The sequence below is a fragment of the Macaca nemestrina genome, chromosome 3, assembly GCF_043159975.1.
Source record: "Macaca nemestrina isolate mMacNem1 chromosome 3, mMacNem.hap1, whole genome shotgun sequence".
Lineage (NCBI taxonomy): Eukaryota > Metazoa > Chordata > Mammalia > Primates > Cercopithecidae > Macaca > Macaca nemestrina.
The window spans coordinates 140523610-140538326 of NC_092127.1; the positions used below are offsets into that span (position 1 = coordinate 140523610).

General features: G+C 36.1%; 1 protein-coding gene across 9 annotated transcripts in view; it reads right to left on the reverse strand.

Moving 5' to 3' along the window:
* Window positions 1-14717, reverse strand: part of LOC105477242 (CCR4-NOT transcription complex subunit 6 like) — a 103062-nt gene that overhangs the window by 52980 nt on the left and 35365 nt on the right. For 8 of the 9 annotated variants that reach the window (XM_011733649.3, XM_071093537.1, XM_071093536.1 and 5 more), the window contains exons 2-4: window positions 5792-5913; window positions 4052-4238; window positions 2613-2698 (exon numbers count right to left, since the gene is read on the reverse strand). In XM_011733649.3, the coding sequence (XP_011731951.1) occupies window positions 2613-2698; window positions 4052-4238; window positions 5792-5903 (385 nt within the window). In that variant the 5' untranslated portion in view covers window positions 5904-5913. Of the gene's footprint in view, window positions 1-2612; window positions 2699-4051; window positions 4239-5791; window positions 5914-14717 lie in introns of those variants that run through there. The other variant, XM_071093539.1, reaches the window with a different exon arrangement.

Here is a 14717-nt window from a genome sequence, read left to right on the forward strand (position 1 = left end):
GCCAGCATGACCCAAATCATTACTAAAATTTCAGTATCTGAGTTTCAAAGGAAGAAAAGGAAATAGAGAAAAAAAAATCTTCCAGTTTCAAGACAAAATGTCTCAGAAACAGTTCATTCTCATTGTTTCTTTTAACCATATCACAGTGCTATTTCAAATGTTCCATTCCATTTTTTTTTTGACATAAAGTGCCATAATATGGTAAGTCTGACTTTGAAATTATTTCAAATTTTACCTTCCTAAGAATATAAAACTACCATTCATTAGCAACACTGTATCCCTTCAATTACTTCAAAAGCTACTCTTGCTATTACCATCTTAAACTTTTTAAAAGGAAGAGATCTGGTTTTCTGGATCATCTTGGAAAGTGGCACTGACAAAAAACTAAATAGACTCTCAAAGAAGTTTAGAAAAGTGCTATGTATAGGTACTTACCATATAACAAATTGAAATTTAATAAAAAAGAATTTATCCACAGGCATAAACAAAGCTAAGTTACAGTTGGTGAAGCAGAGCTGGTGTCTGACTTGATAGATTTCAAAGAATGTAAATCAGTAGACAAAAGGCCCCTAGAATCGAAGGCCAGTCAAAGACAATTGTTTGGAAAACTATCATTTTAACCAGAAAAACTGAATGAAGGACTAAGAAGATAATATTCAAAATTACTCATTCAGTTGATACTTAGTACAAATTTTCTGGAAACATGCTTGTACTTGAGATAATATGAAACAGAGTTATGAAAGAGTAAGAAATACTAACAGTTGCTTTTTCAGGAATGTTTCTAATACAAAGGGTAAGTCCACTGGATTCAACAGCAAATTACTTGCCTGGCGTGGTGGCTCACGCCTGTAATCCCAGCACTTTGGGAGACCGAGGTGGGCGGACCACCTGAGGTCGGGAGTTGGAGATCAGCCTGACCAACATGGAGAAAGCCCCGTCTCTACTAAAAAACACAAAAAATTAGCCGGGCATGGTGGCGCATGCCTGTAATCCCAGTTACTTGGGAGGCTGGGGCAGGAGAATCATTTGAACGTGGGAGACAGAGGTTGCGGGGAGGTGGAGGTTGCGGTGAGCCGAGATCGTGCCATTGCACTCCAACCTGAGCAACAAAGCGAAACTCCATCTCAAAAAAAAAAAAGTAAATTATTCATTTGTCATTGATATGCTTTCTATCAATATCAGGAAGAAGAAAATAGCTACTAGTGAGGAATAGACTTGCCCCTACTCCAACTCCAGCTGAATGGCTATCTCAACTATATAATGAGATTGAGCATAAAGAAAATGAGGCGAAATGTCTCAACAGTACAATTTCAAATGCCTTGGGTTAATCCTCAATCCTCAGGAAAATATTTTAGATATAAGTATTCTCCCTCTCTACTTTATAGGTGATTTTAAAAAATCAATAAAATCTTACAGAGAAACTATAAACACAAGATTCAAACCATTCATATAATTGTCTAATTTATGAAACTGAATAAGGAAACCTAATTGTCATATGTTATTTCAACCAATAATATCATCATTCTTTCTATTCTTATTCAAACTTCATTCTTAATGATCCATTATATGACATAAGCAAATGCAGGCAGAACATTATCATGGAAACTAAAATAGTCTTTTAAGAAGGAAAATAAAATCTATGAAAGTGTATACTTTACAAGGCTTTGACTAATGTTTATTCCTCATGAGCACAGAAGAAAATGTTAAATACAGAATATTCGTACTTGGTCCTATTAATTCATAAACTCTCATATGCTATGCCATAAGAGAAAACTATACAAATTTCAATGTTTCTATGAATTGAGTGTGCCTTTCATCCCAAATTGAATGAGAAAGATAGTCAGAGAAGTATGTATTTTGGACTAACACACGTTACTTAACAGGTATAGCTAATTTTACTATTATAACGTTTTCTCTCCTATAATCACATCAATGCTATTTTATTTAGTCAAAAGCTAAACATGAGGCATTCTGGCTGAGGTTTAGACTATTATTATGTAAAGTAATCCCTTTTTTTTTTTTTTTTTTTTTGGAGACAAAGTTTTGCTCTTGTTGCCCAGGCTGGAACGCAATGGCGCGATCTTGGCTCCCCGCAACCTCCGCCTCCTGGGTTCAAGTGATTTTCCTGACTCCCAAGTAGCTGGGATTACAGGCATGCACCACTACACCCGGCTAATTTTGTATTTTTAGTAGAGACTTTAGTAGGTTTCTCCATGTTGGTCAGGCTGGTCTCAAATTCCCGACCTCAGATGATCCGCCCGCCTCGGCCTCCCAAAGTGTTGGGATTACAGGCGTGAGCCATCACACCCGGCCTAGTATTCACTTTTTTTTTTAAGTGTTAATTTAAATTATCTCTTCTAAGAAATTTCAGTTTTACAGAAAATTAAAGGTAAGATATAAAAACCAAAAAATTTTCCCCTTACAAGTTTGTTAAAATGATGGCACATATTGAAATCTTCAAGTTCAATTTGATACATAAAGAACTACTTTTCTTTCAAGAGAAAATACACGTAGTCACATTCTCAAAATCATACTAAAACTTAACCTTTTTAAAGACCAAAATGCTCTTTCAAAGGATCAGAATACCTGAAAACTGTTTAAAAGTCACTTACCTTTCAAACCTAGAGTTTGTAGCTGGAAGAGCCGACCAAGTTCATAAGGCAAAACCCGTAACAGATTGTTATTTAAAAGCAATTCCCTGTTTAAAAAAAAAAAAAAAAAATTTAGTTTAATATACTAAGTTTTATTAACATCTGTATTTGCCATTAACGCTCCTTCTAACATACTATAAGTGATTGTTTATATTCAAGGCACATCTCTATGTGCTCATCCAAAAACACTGTACAATATAAAAGTACTATGAAATGTGTAATTGCCACTACTATTAACAATGTTTCTATTTCTATGATTTACTCATTCTCTAGCTCACATTAAAGTTGGAGGTGTAGGAACTGCATATCATTCTCAGGCTAAATCTACCCCCTTTTTTCTCACCAAAAATGCCTGTCAAATGCAAATGTGACAGATATCCTTAGTATCTAACCAACAGATATCCTTGAACCCCATCTAATCAATAGAAAAAAGTACAAATTTTTACACAAACTTCAGGAATAAACTGTAATTAGTAGCCAATCACCTATACCTTAAGTAACTGAATACTAATCATATCAAAATACTAAGAAAACAAACCAAAAAATTAATAAAAAGATTAATAAGAAACAGGTGAAGTATATTAAAGAAGACAAAAGAAAATGTGAAAAGATGAAAAAAATACTATGATCGACAATTACTGACATGAAACATAAATATTAAAATAAAGCATAGATAGTACAGACAAGAATAGGATAGCATAAGTAAGATCTAACTTTATGACTGTGAAATTTTGAGCAGACTATAGGAAAAAAATAGCACCCTCATTAGTGGATGACCAAAAGTAAAAAAAGCAAGTAAAGGAAAGTGAAGAACAAGATTTTAAAACAATGTTTAAGTTTAAACATGTGACGGCAATTTTTAAAAATTATTACTCAACAGATAATCACTGGAAACATTTAGATAAGATCTTAAGATTTCCTACAAAGTTTTTTTAGGATTTCTTTAGGGAATTTTTAAAGAATCCCTAAAAATTAGAAATAAATCCATTTCATCAGGTTTTAAGGTTTCCTTAAGGAGTTGTATTATGAAATATAAATATACTTTGACTCAAATAATAGAGCTATGTTCTTATCAGTTGTATTCATCAGCAAAACTTCATTTTTCAAGTATTTCTGATCAGTCTTATCACATTGGATAATGAGACTTACTATTTTAGCCTTACCCCACCTCAAGTTTGTCAAGGAAACTGGTAATACAAGCACACTCTAATTCAGGACCCTCCAAATTTAAAGAAAGGAAAAGAAATGAATAACGGAGGTCAACTCAAGCACTATGCTTAGACAGTTTATATAATTTGATAGTTACAACACACCAAAATCCTACTATAATTGAGTAACATCCCTAATTTTCTTAAATTTAGAATTTTATATAATGAGTCACGTCTGTATTACTTCCTCACCTGAGAGACACCATGTTTCCTAGTTCTGCTGGTAAACTTCTGAGTTTATTGGATGACAGATCCAGGTAAACCAGATTATGAAGCTTGGCAATATCAGGTGGAATGCGACTAAGGTAATTGTCATTTAGGTGCAGCGCTGTCAAGTGTGTCAATGACCAAAGTGATGTACTTAGGCTCCGCACTCTACCTAAAAGGCAAAATACTGAAGTGTAAAACCCCAGGCCCAAGATGACACCTAAACTACAAGGACTAAAAAGTGGTAAGAGAGGCTGCAAATACACATGGATATTGTATCTCTGACATTTTAGTTTTTCATTTAATGCATTTGATTGCTTCCAAACACGCCTGGCCCTCCTTTACGTTCATGCCACTTTCACATGACAACCACTCTTTCTCATGAACCTTCCATGTATTAAATGAGAAGTGGCAAAATGTGGAAACCCTTGGAGTTTAACTGAGTAGTTCTCAATCAGAGGCAATTTGGTTTCCTCAAAGGATTTGGAATGCCTGGAGACATTTTTGGTTGCCACAACTGAAGGGGTACTACTGCTATCTAGTGAGTAGAAGCCAGGAATGCTACTAAGTATCCTACAATGCACACAACAGCCCTCCACTATTATTCAGCTCAGTGTCAGTAGTGCCAAGGTTAAGAAACCCTAGATTAACTTAGTAAGATCGGCTCATATTCATTCTTCTGACTACCAATCATCCATCCACCCAGTTACCTTTTAGCTAAATGTGCAAGTAATTCTCGCTATTGACATTACAATGTAGGGTTTAACTCTTCCAAATGAATGCCTATTGGGGAAAAAATGGCATTTTATATATAATCTGTATTATACCAATTCATAAAAGAAAAATAATACTTATATTTTTAATAAACTTTAAATTTTGTAGTAATTTTAGATTCACAGAAAAGTTACCAAGATAACACAGAGAGTTCCTATATATCCCTCCTTCAGCTTCCCTAACATTAGAATCTGCATCATCACCATGGTACATTTGTCGAAACTAGGAAACCAACACTGGTGCATTACTACTAACTAAACTCTAGACCTTATTTGGATTTCACCAGTTTTTATACCTTTTTATTCCAGATTCAATGCAGGCTACCATTTTGCATTTAGTTACATCTCCTTAGTCTCCTCTGGTCTATGACAGTTTCAGCCTTTACTTGTTTTACACGACAATGACAATTTTGAGTATTAATCAAGCTAGGTATTTTGCACAAGGTCCTTTAGCTTGAGTTTGTCTGATGTTTTTCTCATTATTAGACTGGAATTATGAGTTTTTAGGAATCACATTTTATTTTACCCAATCCCAAACAGGTAGTAAGGTCCTGTAACATAGTTATTATAATTTATTAGAATAAATAGATAGCTTCCAGGTTTTCTCCTTTGCCGACACTGAGATAGGAGGATGGCAAAGATTTCAATTTGCAAAAATAATTACTCTGAAATAGCCTAAATGAAATCTATTATATCAAAGAACCTGGTTTTACTTAGAAACTAAACTCCCAATATCCTCAATTCCAGATGCCTGCTCAATGTAATCTCAAAGAATGGAAACAAAGATATTCAGTCACATATAAAACAGATATATTAAACACCAGTATCTCAACATCTTGTAGCTTTTCAACTAGTCTGTCTAATTAAAAATGTACAACAAAAAATATAGCAATACTCAACTTTTTTATTACCACTATTACATGCCAGATTAAATGCTTCAGATTCCACTCACCCGAGATTTCTAATTCTGCCCAGTGAGATTTTTTCCCATTGGCTACCTCCTCTGCTGACATGATGGTATAAATTCTGCGAGGATCTGGAGGATCATATTTTTCCTTTGGCATCCCTATTAGTCTGTTTAAAAAAAGAAAAAAAAAAGGAGATCAACAATTATTATAGTCTTGCTTTAAAAAAAGAGAAAATAAGATAGGGTAAACTCCTTTTCTCTCCCCATTACCAGTCTAGTAAGTCATTTTATACCACAAATTCTCACTTGCAGAAAAAGAAAACACACACATTATATGCAGTATGCTAGGATCTTGCAGGAACTTATTATCAGATGCCTCAGGGAAAATGCAAATAAGCAACAGCACTGGACTTTGCAATGAACATCATGGTTGCTTCCTAACCCCTTCCCTTCATTTAGCTGTACTGCTTTCCCAAGTAGTCGTTTCCAGAATGGACTCTGACTAGTCTAATAGAATCAGTAATTCTATTCTCCTTTCCTCAGTGATATTCAGATATCCCATGCCTAAGACAATCAGCACATGACATTCCCCTTGCCACAGAGATTTAGTTCAGGAGTATCTAATAATCACAAAACCGCAGAACTCTTTCTATATTTATAGGAAAAGCAGGCTTCTCTCTCCTGCTGGTCATAAACAAAGAAGAATACAGCCCAAATTGCTGTTGGCAGCCATGCAACAACAATAAGGAAAGTCAGCCATGGAAGGCAGAGTCTGGAAAACAGAAAAACAAAGGCAGAGTCCTCACTGAATCACACCTGTAGCACACCCAAATGCTGGCCTTTTCTGATACACAAGCCAATATAGTTCCCTTACTGTTTAAGCTAGTTTGAATTGTGTTTCCTGTTACTACTAATCAAAAGTGTCCTAATTATAATTAGTATGAGTACATATCTTAGTTTGCCTGGGTCAGTCTTGGTTTATATCTGTTGTTCTGAAGCAATTATTATTATCATCCCTTTTCATGCTCAAAAGAGTCCAATTTGGATGAGTTACATGGTCACCCTAATCAAAACTAGTATACTCATGTGTCGTTTAACAAAGATACGTTCTGAGAAATGCATTATTAGGCAATTCAAACATTGTTATGCAGCACAGGACTATACTGTGCCATCTTCCTGCTGTAACTGCCAAAATAATCACTGAACAATTATCAATGATGACCAGATAGACAAAAAACTCATCAAATGTGCTATGTATGAAGCAGATGACAAATGGCTCTAAAAGTAACCTTATTCAACATAAGAAGTACTGCTTGGTAGTAGGCAGAAAATAAAATCCAGTTCATATCTAACAAGAATAGCAAATGACACAACGTCCTGAGCCTAAATTAAACTCCTGCATGCTTTCAATAAATTGCCACATAGTATTTATATTGGGTTCTTTGCTCATATTTTAACATATATACATACACCCCAAAACCAAGCATCTGAATCTGGAACTGTTTGCAAGTAAAGTTTAGACCTTATATCCCAAATTGAAGAGTTGCTTTCAGGTCATCTGAAATTTGTTACATGTAGAGATTAATGAAATTTGTTACATATAGAGATTAAAGAAAAAAGAGATATTCTATCATGTAACAAGAAATCAAAACGCTAGTTTATAAGAATGCAATCAAAGTTTCCCATATTATCATTTTCTCTCACATTTCTAAAGGGAAAATAGTCATTCCTTTCCACTTACTTAAAGGAGCAGAGAGAAAGTTTTCCGTATCTGTTCATATGTTAACAGTAATTAGTTTCCAACTTTCCAGGTTAAGCTCTTCAACTCTAATCTTATCATACAATTTGGGCGATGCTAAGCTGTATTTTATTTTCCATAAATGTCTCAGAACTTCATATAGCACAAAGAATATGATCATTTTCTGCAGGAGAAGAAATTTGATTTCTACCATATTCAGCCTATATATAATACTTCTGAAAATAAAGTTTTTAGGTAACAAGGTTTTCAGAATTTCTGCTGTACACCATAAGGCACATGTGTCTCTTTGGGTACTTTTGTGTAATAATGTAAGAGTCTACAAAAAAATACAAGATTAAGCAAAGCCAAATCAAACAGTTCTAGATCCAAAGACGCACTACGTAATCCATTACCTACAATGAAAATGGGTAAAACACCCTAAATTTGCAAAAACATATAGGTTTCACTAATTTTAGATTTTTTTTTTTTTTTTTTTTTGGGAGACTGAGTTTTGCTATGTCGCCCAGGCTGGAGTGCAATGGCGCGATCTCGACTCACTGCAAACTCCGCCTCCCAGGTTCACGCGATTCTCCTGCCTCAGCCTCCTGAGTAGCTGGGGTTACAGGCGTGTGTCACCACGCCTAGCTAATTTTTGTATTTTTAATAGAGATGGGGATTTCACCATGTCGGTCAAACTGCTCTCGAACTCCTGACCTCGTGATCCACCCACCTTGGCCTCCCAAAGTGCTGGGATTACAGGTGTGAGCCACCACACCTGGCCCAATTTTAGATCATTTTTATAAAACACAGGGCATAGGATTAGAAGGCAATTTAATCTGTTTTAATCACAGCTCCCACTAGATGCGATGTTCCTTAAGGGGACTATGTTTCTGTGTGGAGACATATCCTTTTTATATCTCTATACAGTTCCCGCCACATAGGAAGCACTTAACATGTATTTGTGGAATGATCAATGATCATATGCTTTATAATCCTAAAATCTGCCGCCTTCCTCCCTCCGTACTCATCTCACAGCCAATTAACACCCAATGCTTTTCTAAAAATTGATACAAAGAAATGGTAATTCATCCACATGTTCAATTTTCCCAGATATTTTTAAAATCTAGATAGAAGATTAATAATTACCATCTTTTCTGGTGCTCCAATTCTAATCTCTAAAACAGATACTATATGGAACTACATTTCTGTTTTTTAATTCTGCATGTTTCAATCTTTGTAAGTCCATTAAAATTACAAAATCTCTTCCTTAAAAAAAAAAAAAAAAGCACTATAAAATGTTTACCAGTATCTATAATATGTAAAAACCAAAGTAAGATCAATACTGTCATATTAGGGGTCAGAGGTCTCTTTTGGATTTGATTAGGACGTCAATAAAAATGACTGAAGCTAAAACATTTCTCATTTGAGTTTACTAAATAATTTAGTATAGTTCTGGTCACGATTGCCCCCAAAATCAGGTTTTCATTGTGCTATTAAAAACAGGCAACTTGGCCTGGCAAGGTGGCTCCCGCTGGTAATTCCAGCACTTTGGAAGGCCAAGGTGGCCACGCGGATCACTTGAGGTCAGTAGCGAGGTCAGGAGTTTCAGACCACCCTAGCCAAAATGGTGAAACCCTGTTTCTACTAAAACTACAAAAATTAGCCGGGTGTGGTGGCCCATGTCTGTAAATCACAACTACATGGGAGGCTGAGGCATAGGAATCACTTAAACCTGGGTGTCGCAGGCTGCAGTGAGCCAAGACTACCCCACTGCACTACAGCCTGGGCAACAGAGTGAAATCCTGTATCAATCAATCAATAACAGAGAACTCAATTTCAGGAAATTAACATTATTAAATCCTTCCGTTCAGCTTTATTTTCCCCTCGCAGGTCTCGGCATCAACTTTCCACCTTGTAGGCATACCACAAAAATCTATTTCAAAATATCTTCAAATTATGAAATAAATTATTCAAATGTAACTTCAATCTCTAAATGTGACACTGATCATGTGGCTTCAAATAGTCTCATATACAGCTCAGTGCAAGACTTAAATACTGAGTGATTAACATTTTTCATCCAAGAAAGAGAAATGTTTTATTTGGGAAAACGTACTGCAATTAATTTCTTTCTTTTTTTTTTTTTTTTTTTGAGACAGAGTCTTGCTCTGTCGCCCAGGCTGGAGTGCAGTGGCCGGATCTCAGCTCACTGCAAGCTCCGCCTCCCGGGTTTACGTCATTCTCCTGCCTCAGCCTCCAAGTAGCTGGGATTACAGGCACCCGCCACCTCGCCCGGCTAGTTTTTTGTATTTTTTAGTAGAGACGGGGTTTCACCGGGTTAGCCAGGATGGTCTCGATCTCCTGACCTTGTGATCCACCCATCTCGGCCTCCCAAAGTGCTGGGATTACAGGCTTGAGCCACCGCGCCCGGCCAGCAGTGCAATTAATTTCTTATCTTTAATTTCAAACTAATGAAGAGGCAGGTTTTTTAATTAGTTTTTCCAAGAGTTTCTAATTTCTACAACAATTTACATAGATTCTCAAAAGATCTTCCCATTACATCAACCAAATTTATACTGGGAATCCCGATTACATAACAAAGCCTGTTAGCAACACCTTTCCAACTTCGCCATCTAACTTCATTTCAACACTATGTAAAACACTCCACTTAGTTCCCCAAATACTACACAAGCTGTTTTTGAGTCTGCCATTCATTCACTCTTTATTTCTTCATTTCTTAGCATGTCTCCTACAAAGGCCTCAGAGACTCTGAGTAAAATTTCTGAGAGTAACCATCAGTCCTAGATAAGGAACCTGATTTTCTCCTACGTCTTATATACTCCTTACATTAAAAAGTTTTAATCTCCATCACCAAAGGCTGATTAAACACTACCACAGAGTGAAGACTTTAATAAATTTGTCTTTGGTTCTATTAAACAAAAACTTCAGATAACTCTGTAAAATACTGACTTCATAGAAAATGTATTTCAAAGCTGGGCACAGCAGTACACTCCTCCGGTCCCACCTAGTTGGGTGGCTGAGGTGGAGGGATCGCTTGCAGCTAGGAGTTCAAGGCCATTGTGCACTATAACCACACCTCTGAATAGCCACTGCACTCTAGCCTGGGCAACATAGCATTAAAAAACATTAAAAAATATGCAGCCTTAAAAAAAGAGTGAGTTCACGTCCTTTGCAGGGACATGGATGAAGCTGGAAGCCATCATTCCCAGCAAACTAACACAGGAACAGAAAACCAAACACTGCATGTTCTCACTCCTAAGTGGGAGGTGAACAATGAGAACACATGGGCACAGGGAGGGGAACATCACACACAGGGGCCTGTCGGGGGGTGGGTGGCAAGGGGAGGGAGAGCATTAGGACAAATACCTAATGGATGCAGGGGTTAAAACCTAGATGAGGGGTTGATAGGTACAGCAAACCACCATGGTACATGCATACCTATGTAACAAACCTGCATGTTCTATACATGTATCCCAGAACTTAAAGTAAAATTTAAAAAAACATTAAAAATAAAAAAATGTTTAATGTATTTTAGGGGGGGTTGTATTTTAGTTTTTAAATTTATAAGCAATATTATATGTAACGCTAGGTCTGCTTTGCACAGAAAAATTTAAATTTAGAGTTTCCAAAACTGCAAATAAATCTACATAACATGCTATTTCAATGAAAGGTATATTTTAAAAATACATATGAAATACATCCAAATATACTACCCCAAATCTCAAGTTTTATATGTAGCACTAGGAAAATAAACCAGCATAACTCTCCTTGAAAAAAACAAGCTGGCCAAATCAAGGCAAACTGGTAAAAGCTAGAACTAAGCTTCTGTAAATACTGGTCATTTAGAGTAGCTTACAAAAAAACAGAAGCCTCTATAGTGTATGTAAAGATGTAAGTCCTATAGCGTTAAATTACAGTTTCTCTCTTACCACCCTAAGTGTAAGGTCATTTTATCTCAGTTTATAGTTTGGCACAATTAGTGTTATTTCATTTAGGATTCAGACTAAAAATCCTACAAGCACCGGAGTGCTTCATAATGAATCAGACTGCTAACTCAATGAAATCTGACCCAAAATACAAATCACTAATCATCTCAACAATAGTTTGCAAAATCAGTCATACGCAGAGATACAGATGCTGGCAGAGTTCCTAAAATTGAAAGAACACAAAAATAAGCCTATATGAGGCTTAATTTACAGCTCAGAGTAAATATCAGTAACTTATTCCATTTTACACATTCTCAGATAAATCTGTCTTATATTGGCATTTATTCCCAAAAGTTACAGACGGGAAAACATGTTTTTTTGTGTGTGTGATTTACTACATACTCATCTTAATAAGTAACTATCCTTCCCATCTGGTCTTAACCACTATAAGCTCCCTTCCTGAGAAAATGTGTCTGTGTTTATCTTGCTTAACAAAGCAAATAACTCTTGCACTGTGCCATTTTTTAAGTTTCTATTTCCTTATCAATATCTTTGTTGTTGTTGTTGTTGTTTTTAGACAGGGTCTCACTCCGTCACCTAGGCTGGAGGACAGTGGTACAATCATAGCTCATTGCAAGCTTGAAATCCTATGATCAAGTGATCTTCCCTCCTCAGTCTCCCCAGTAGCTGGGACTACAGGCACATGTTATGACACCCAACTAATTTTATTTTATTTTTATTAGAGACGAGGTTTCACTATGTTGCCCAAGCTGGTCTTGAACTCCTGTCCTCAAGAGATCCTCCTGCCTTGGCCTCCCAGTGCTAGCAGGATTACAGGCATGAGCCACAGGGCCTAGCCTTTTTTTTTTTTTTAAGAGACAGTGTCTACCTATGTTGCCCAGCCTGACCTCAAACTCCTGGGGTCAAGCAATCCTCCTGCCTCAGCCTTCCAAGTAGCTAGGACTACTGGTGTCCCCACTATACCCAACTATAATATTTACTTTTAACGATACGCAACTATTAATCATTACAACTGTCATACTAAATTTGTACTTCACTTGAATGAGATAAGCAGCTGATACTACAAAAACTGCCCCTAGCAAACTACACTGCATATAGTAAGATCATATTGACAAAATTGAAGATTGATGGCAATCCCAAGAGCTTAAATGACATCCTGGGATAAAGAACAATTTAATTAGCAATCCCATTCCATTTCCATACCAAGGGCCTGTGGATGGCATTTGTCTTTCTTTAATTATATATTCAACTAAAGTTCATAGATTATAAAATAATGCAAACATGTTTTAAAAAAGACTTAATTCCAAGTGTTCATGACATCTCCAGCTCTGTAACCACTCTAAAAAAAAAACTTACGTTTTATAATGGCAAAGTCACTCATCATTATTGAAAAAAATAACCTTCAAACTTTTGAGGTCTAATGTTTCTGACCAGTTTAACATTTATTCAAGAAATATTTACTGCATGCCTATTGCTCACTACTGACATTTACTGTACCAAGCACTAGGGTGCTTCAATAGTGAACAAGATGTACATTGTCCTCACCCTCATGGAGCATATACTGTTTCCACAGCACTACTTGAAAAAGAAAAGCTATACAGTATTTTGCTTTTCAATAATTCTGCAAGGAATTTGGCATTTCTTGTTACTACTTTCTTTTTCTCCCTCATCGGGTAGCTGCATTGTTCTCTATTGTCACTACTCTAAGCAGAACAACTAAAGGGAAAATAAAACATTCTTATCACAAAGGAGGAGGGTGATGAATAATTGATAACCTCTGGCATGGTCAAGAATAGGTGGAGAGAACAGAGTTCCCAGGATAAGAATGGGAAGTTTTAAATGGCCTAATATTGGGGAATGTGACTGAAGATAACAGGTTAAACACATACTAGTACATTTAACTTAAGATGATAGCAACTGGTTTCCTGAATCAGTGATATTATTATTTTCTACAACACTTGCTAGCAAACCAAATAATTAGACAACCCAAGGAACAAGGAAATACTTGGACTCAATATGTCTTATTTCTAGTCAGTTTATTCTTGGGGCTCTATTTATTAAATATATCTCAAGTCAAACATTAGTTATCTATGCAAATAAAATGCATAGGCATATGTGGCAATAAAGCCCCTAGATGAATATGAGAAAATGTTATTGGTTGTTATACATCTTTCCAAAGGTAATTCAAAGATAACTTTACGGCAATCCAGAGATAACTTACAGGAAGCTTCTGGCTCTGGAAAGCGATGAGGGCATAGTCTACTTGTCAGTTATAGTAATACCAGGAGGAAATAAAGGAGAAAGAATTAGAATACAATTCCTTTTCTGCATATTTAGAAACTTTCTCCCATATTTGAGATACAAGACAACAGCAGCAGCAACAACATGAAACATAAATAAATACTAAAATAAAAAAACAGAGACCAGACTTGGGGTTATAAATCTATCAATCACTTCAAATTTTCAAAAATAATGCTACTATAGACATGTTTCATTTTATTTCATTATCAATATGGACAATTTAAGCTTATGATTTTCCTCCCAGAATTCCAAATTAAGTCTTAGTCTCCACCTAACTTAACAATTACAATGCTTTAATGCCTTGCATTTAATGCCTCCCACTCATCTAAAGATACTGAATATAATCTAATTTTTTTTTTTTTTTTTTTTGAGACTAGGTCTCACTTTATCACCCAGGCTGGAGTGTAGTGTGGTGCAACCTCAGCTCACTGCAGCCTCAACCTCCTGGGTTCAAGTGATCCTCTCACCCCAGTCTCCTGAGTACTGAGGACTACAGGTGCACGCCACCACCATCTAGCTAATCTTCGTATTTTTTTGTAGAGATGGGTTTCACCATGTTGCCCAGGCTGGTCTTGAACTACTGGGCCCAAGTGATCTGCCCACCTCAGCCTCCCAAAGTGCTGGAATTACAGGTATGAGCCACTGCACCCAAACTTCTTTTCACTTTTTTGATTTAGTTTGTGTTTTCTATCCCCTCTGATATGTACATTTGCCTCTTTTTTTAATGGGTATCAACTTTCTTCTCATCATTCTTGGCTTAAGTCATCTTTCACTTCTTCTTCTGTATATTTTCCCATGCAGAAATCAAGTTACTTCTAAAATTTATATGGAAAGACAATCTAAAATAGCCAGTACACTTCTGAAAAAGATATAAACATAGATGTGCATGGTATCTGATTTTTCAAGACTTACTGAAACTACAGTAATCCAGAGAGTTTGGTATTTATGAAAGAATAGACATACACAG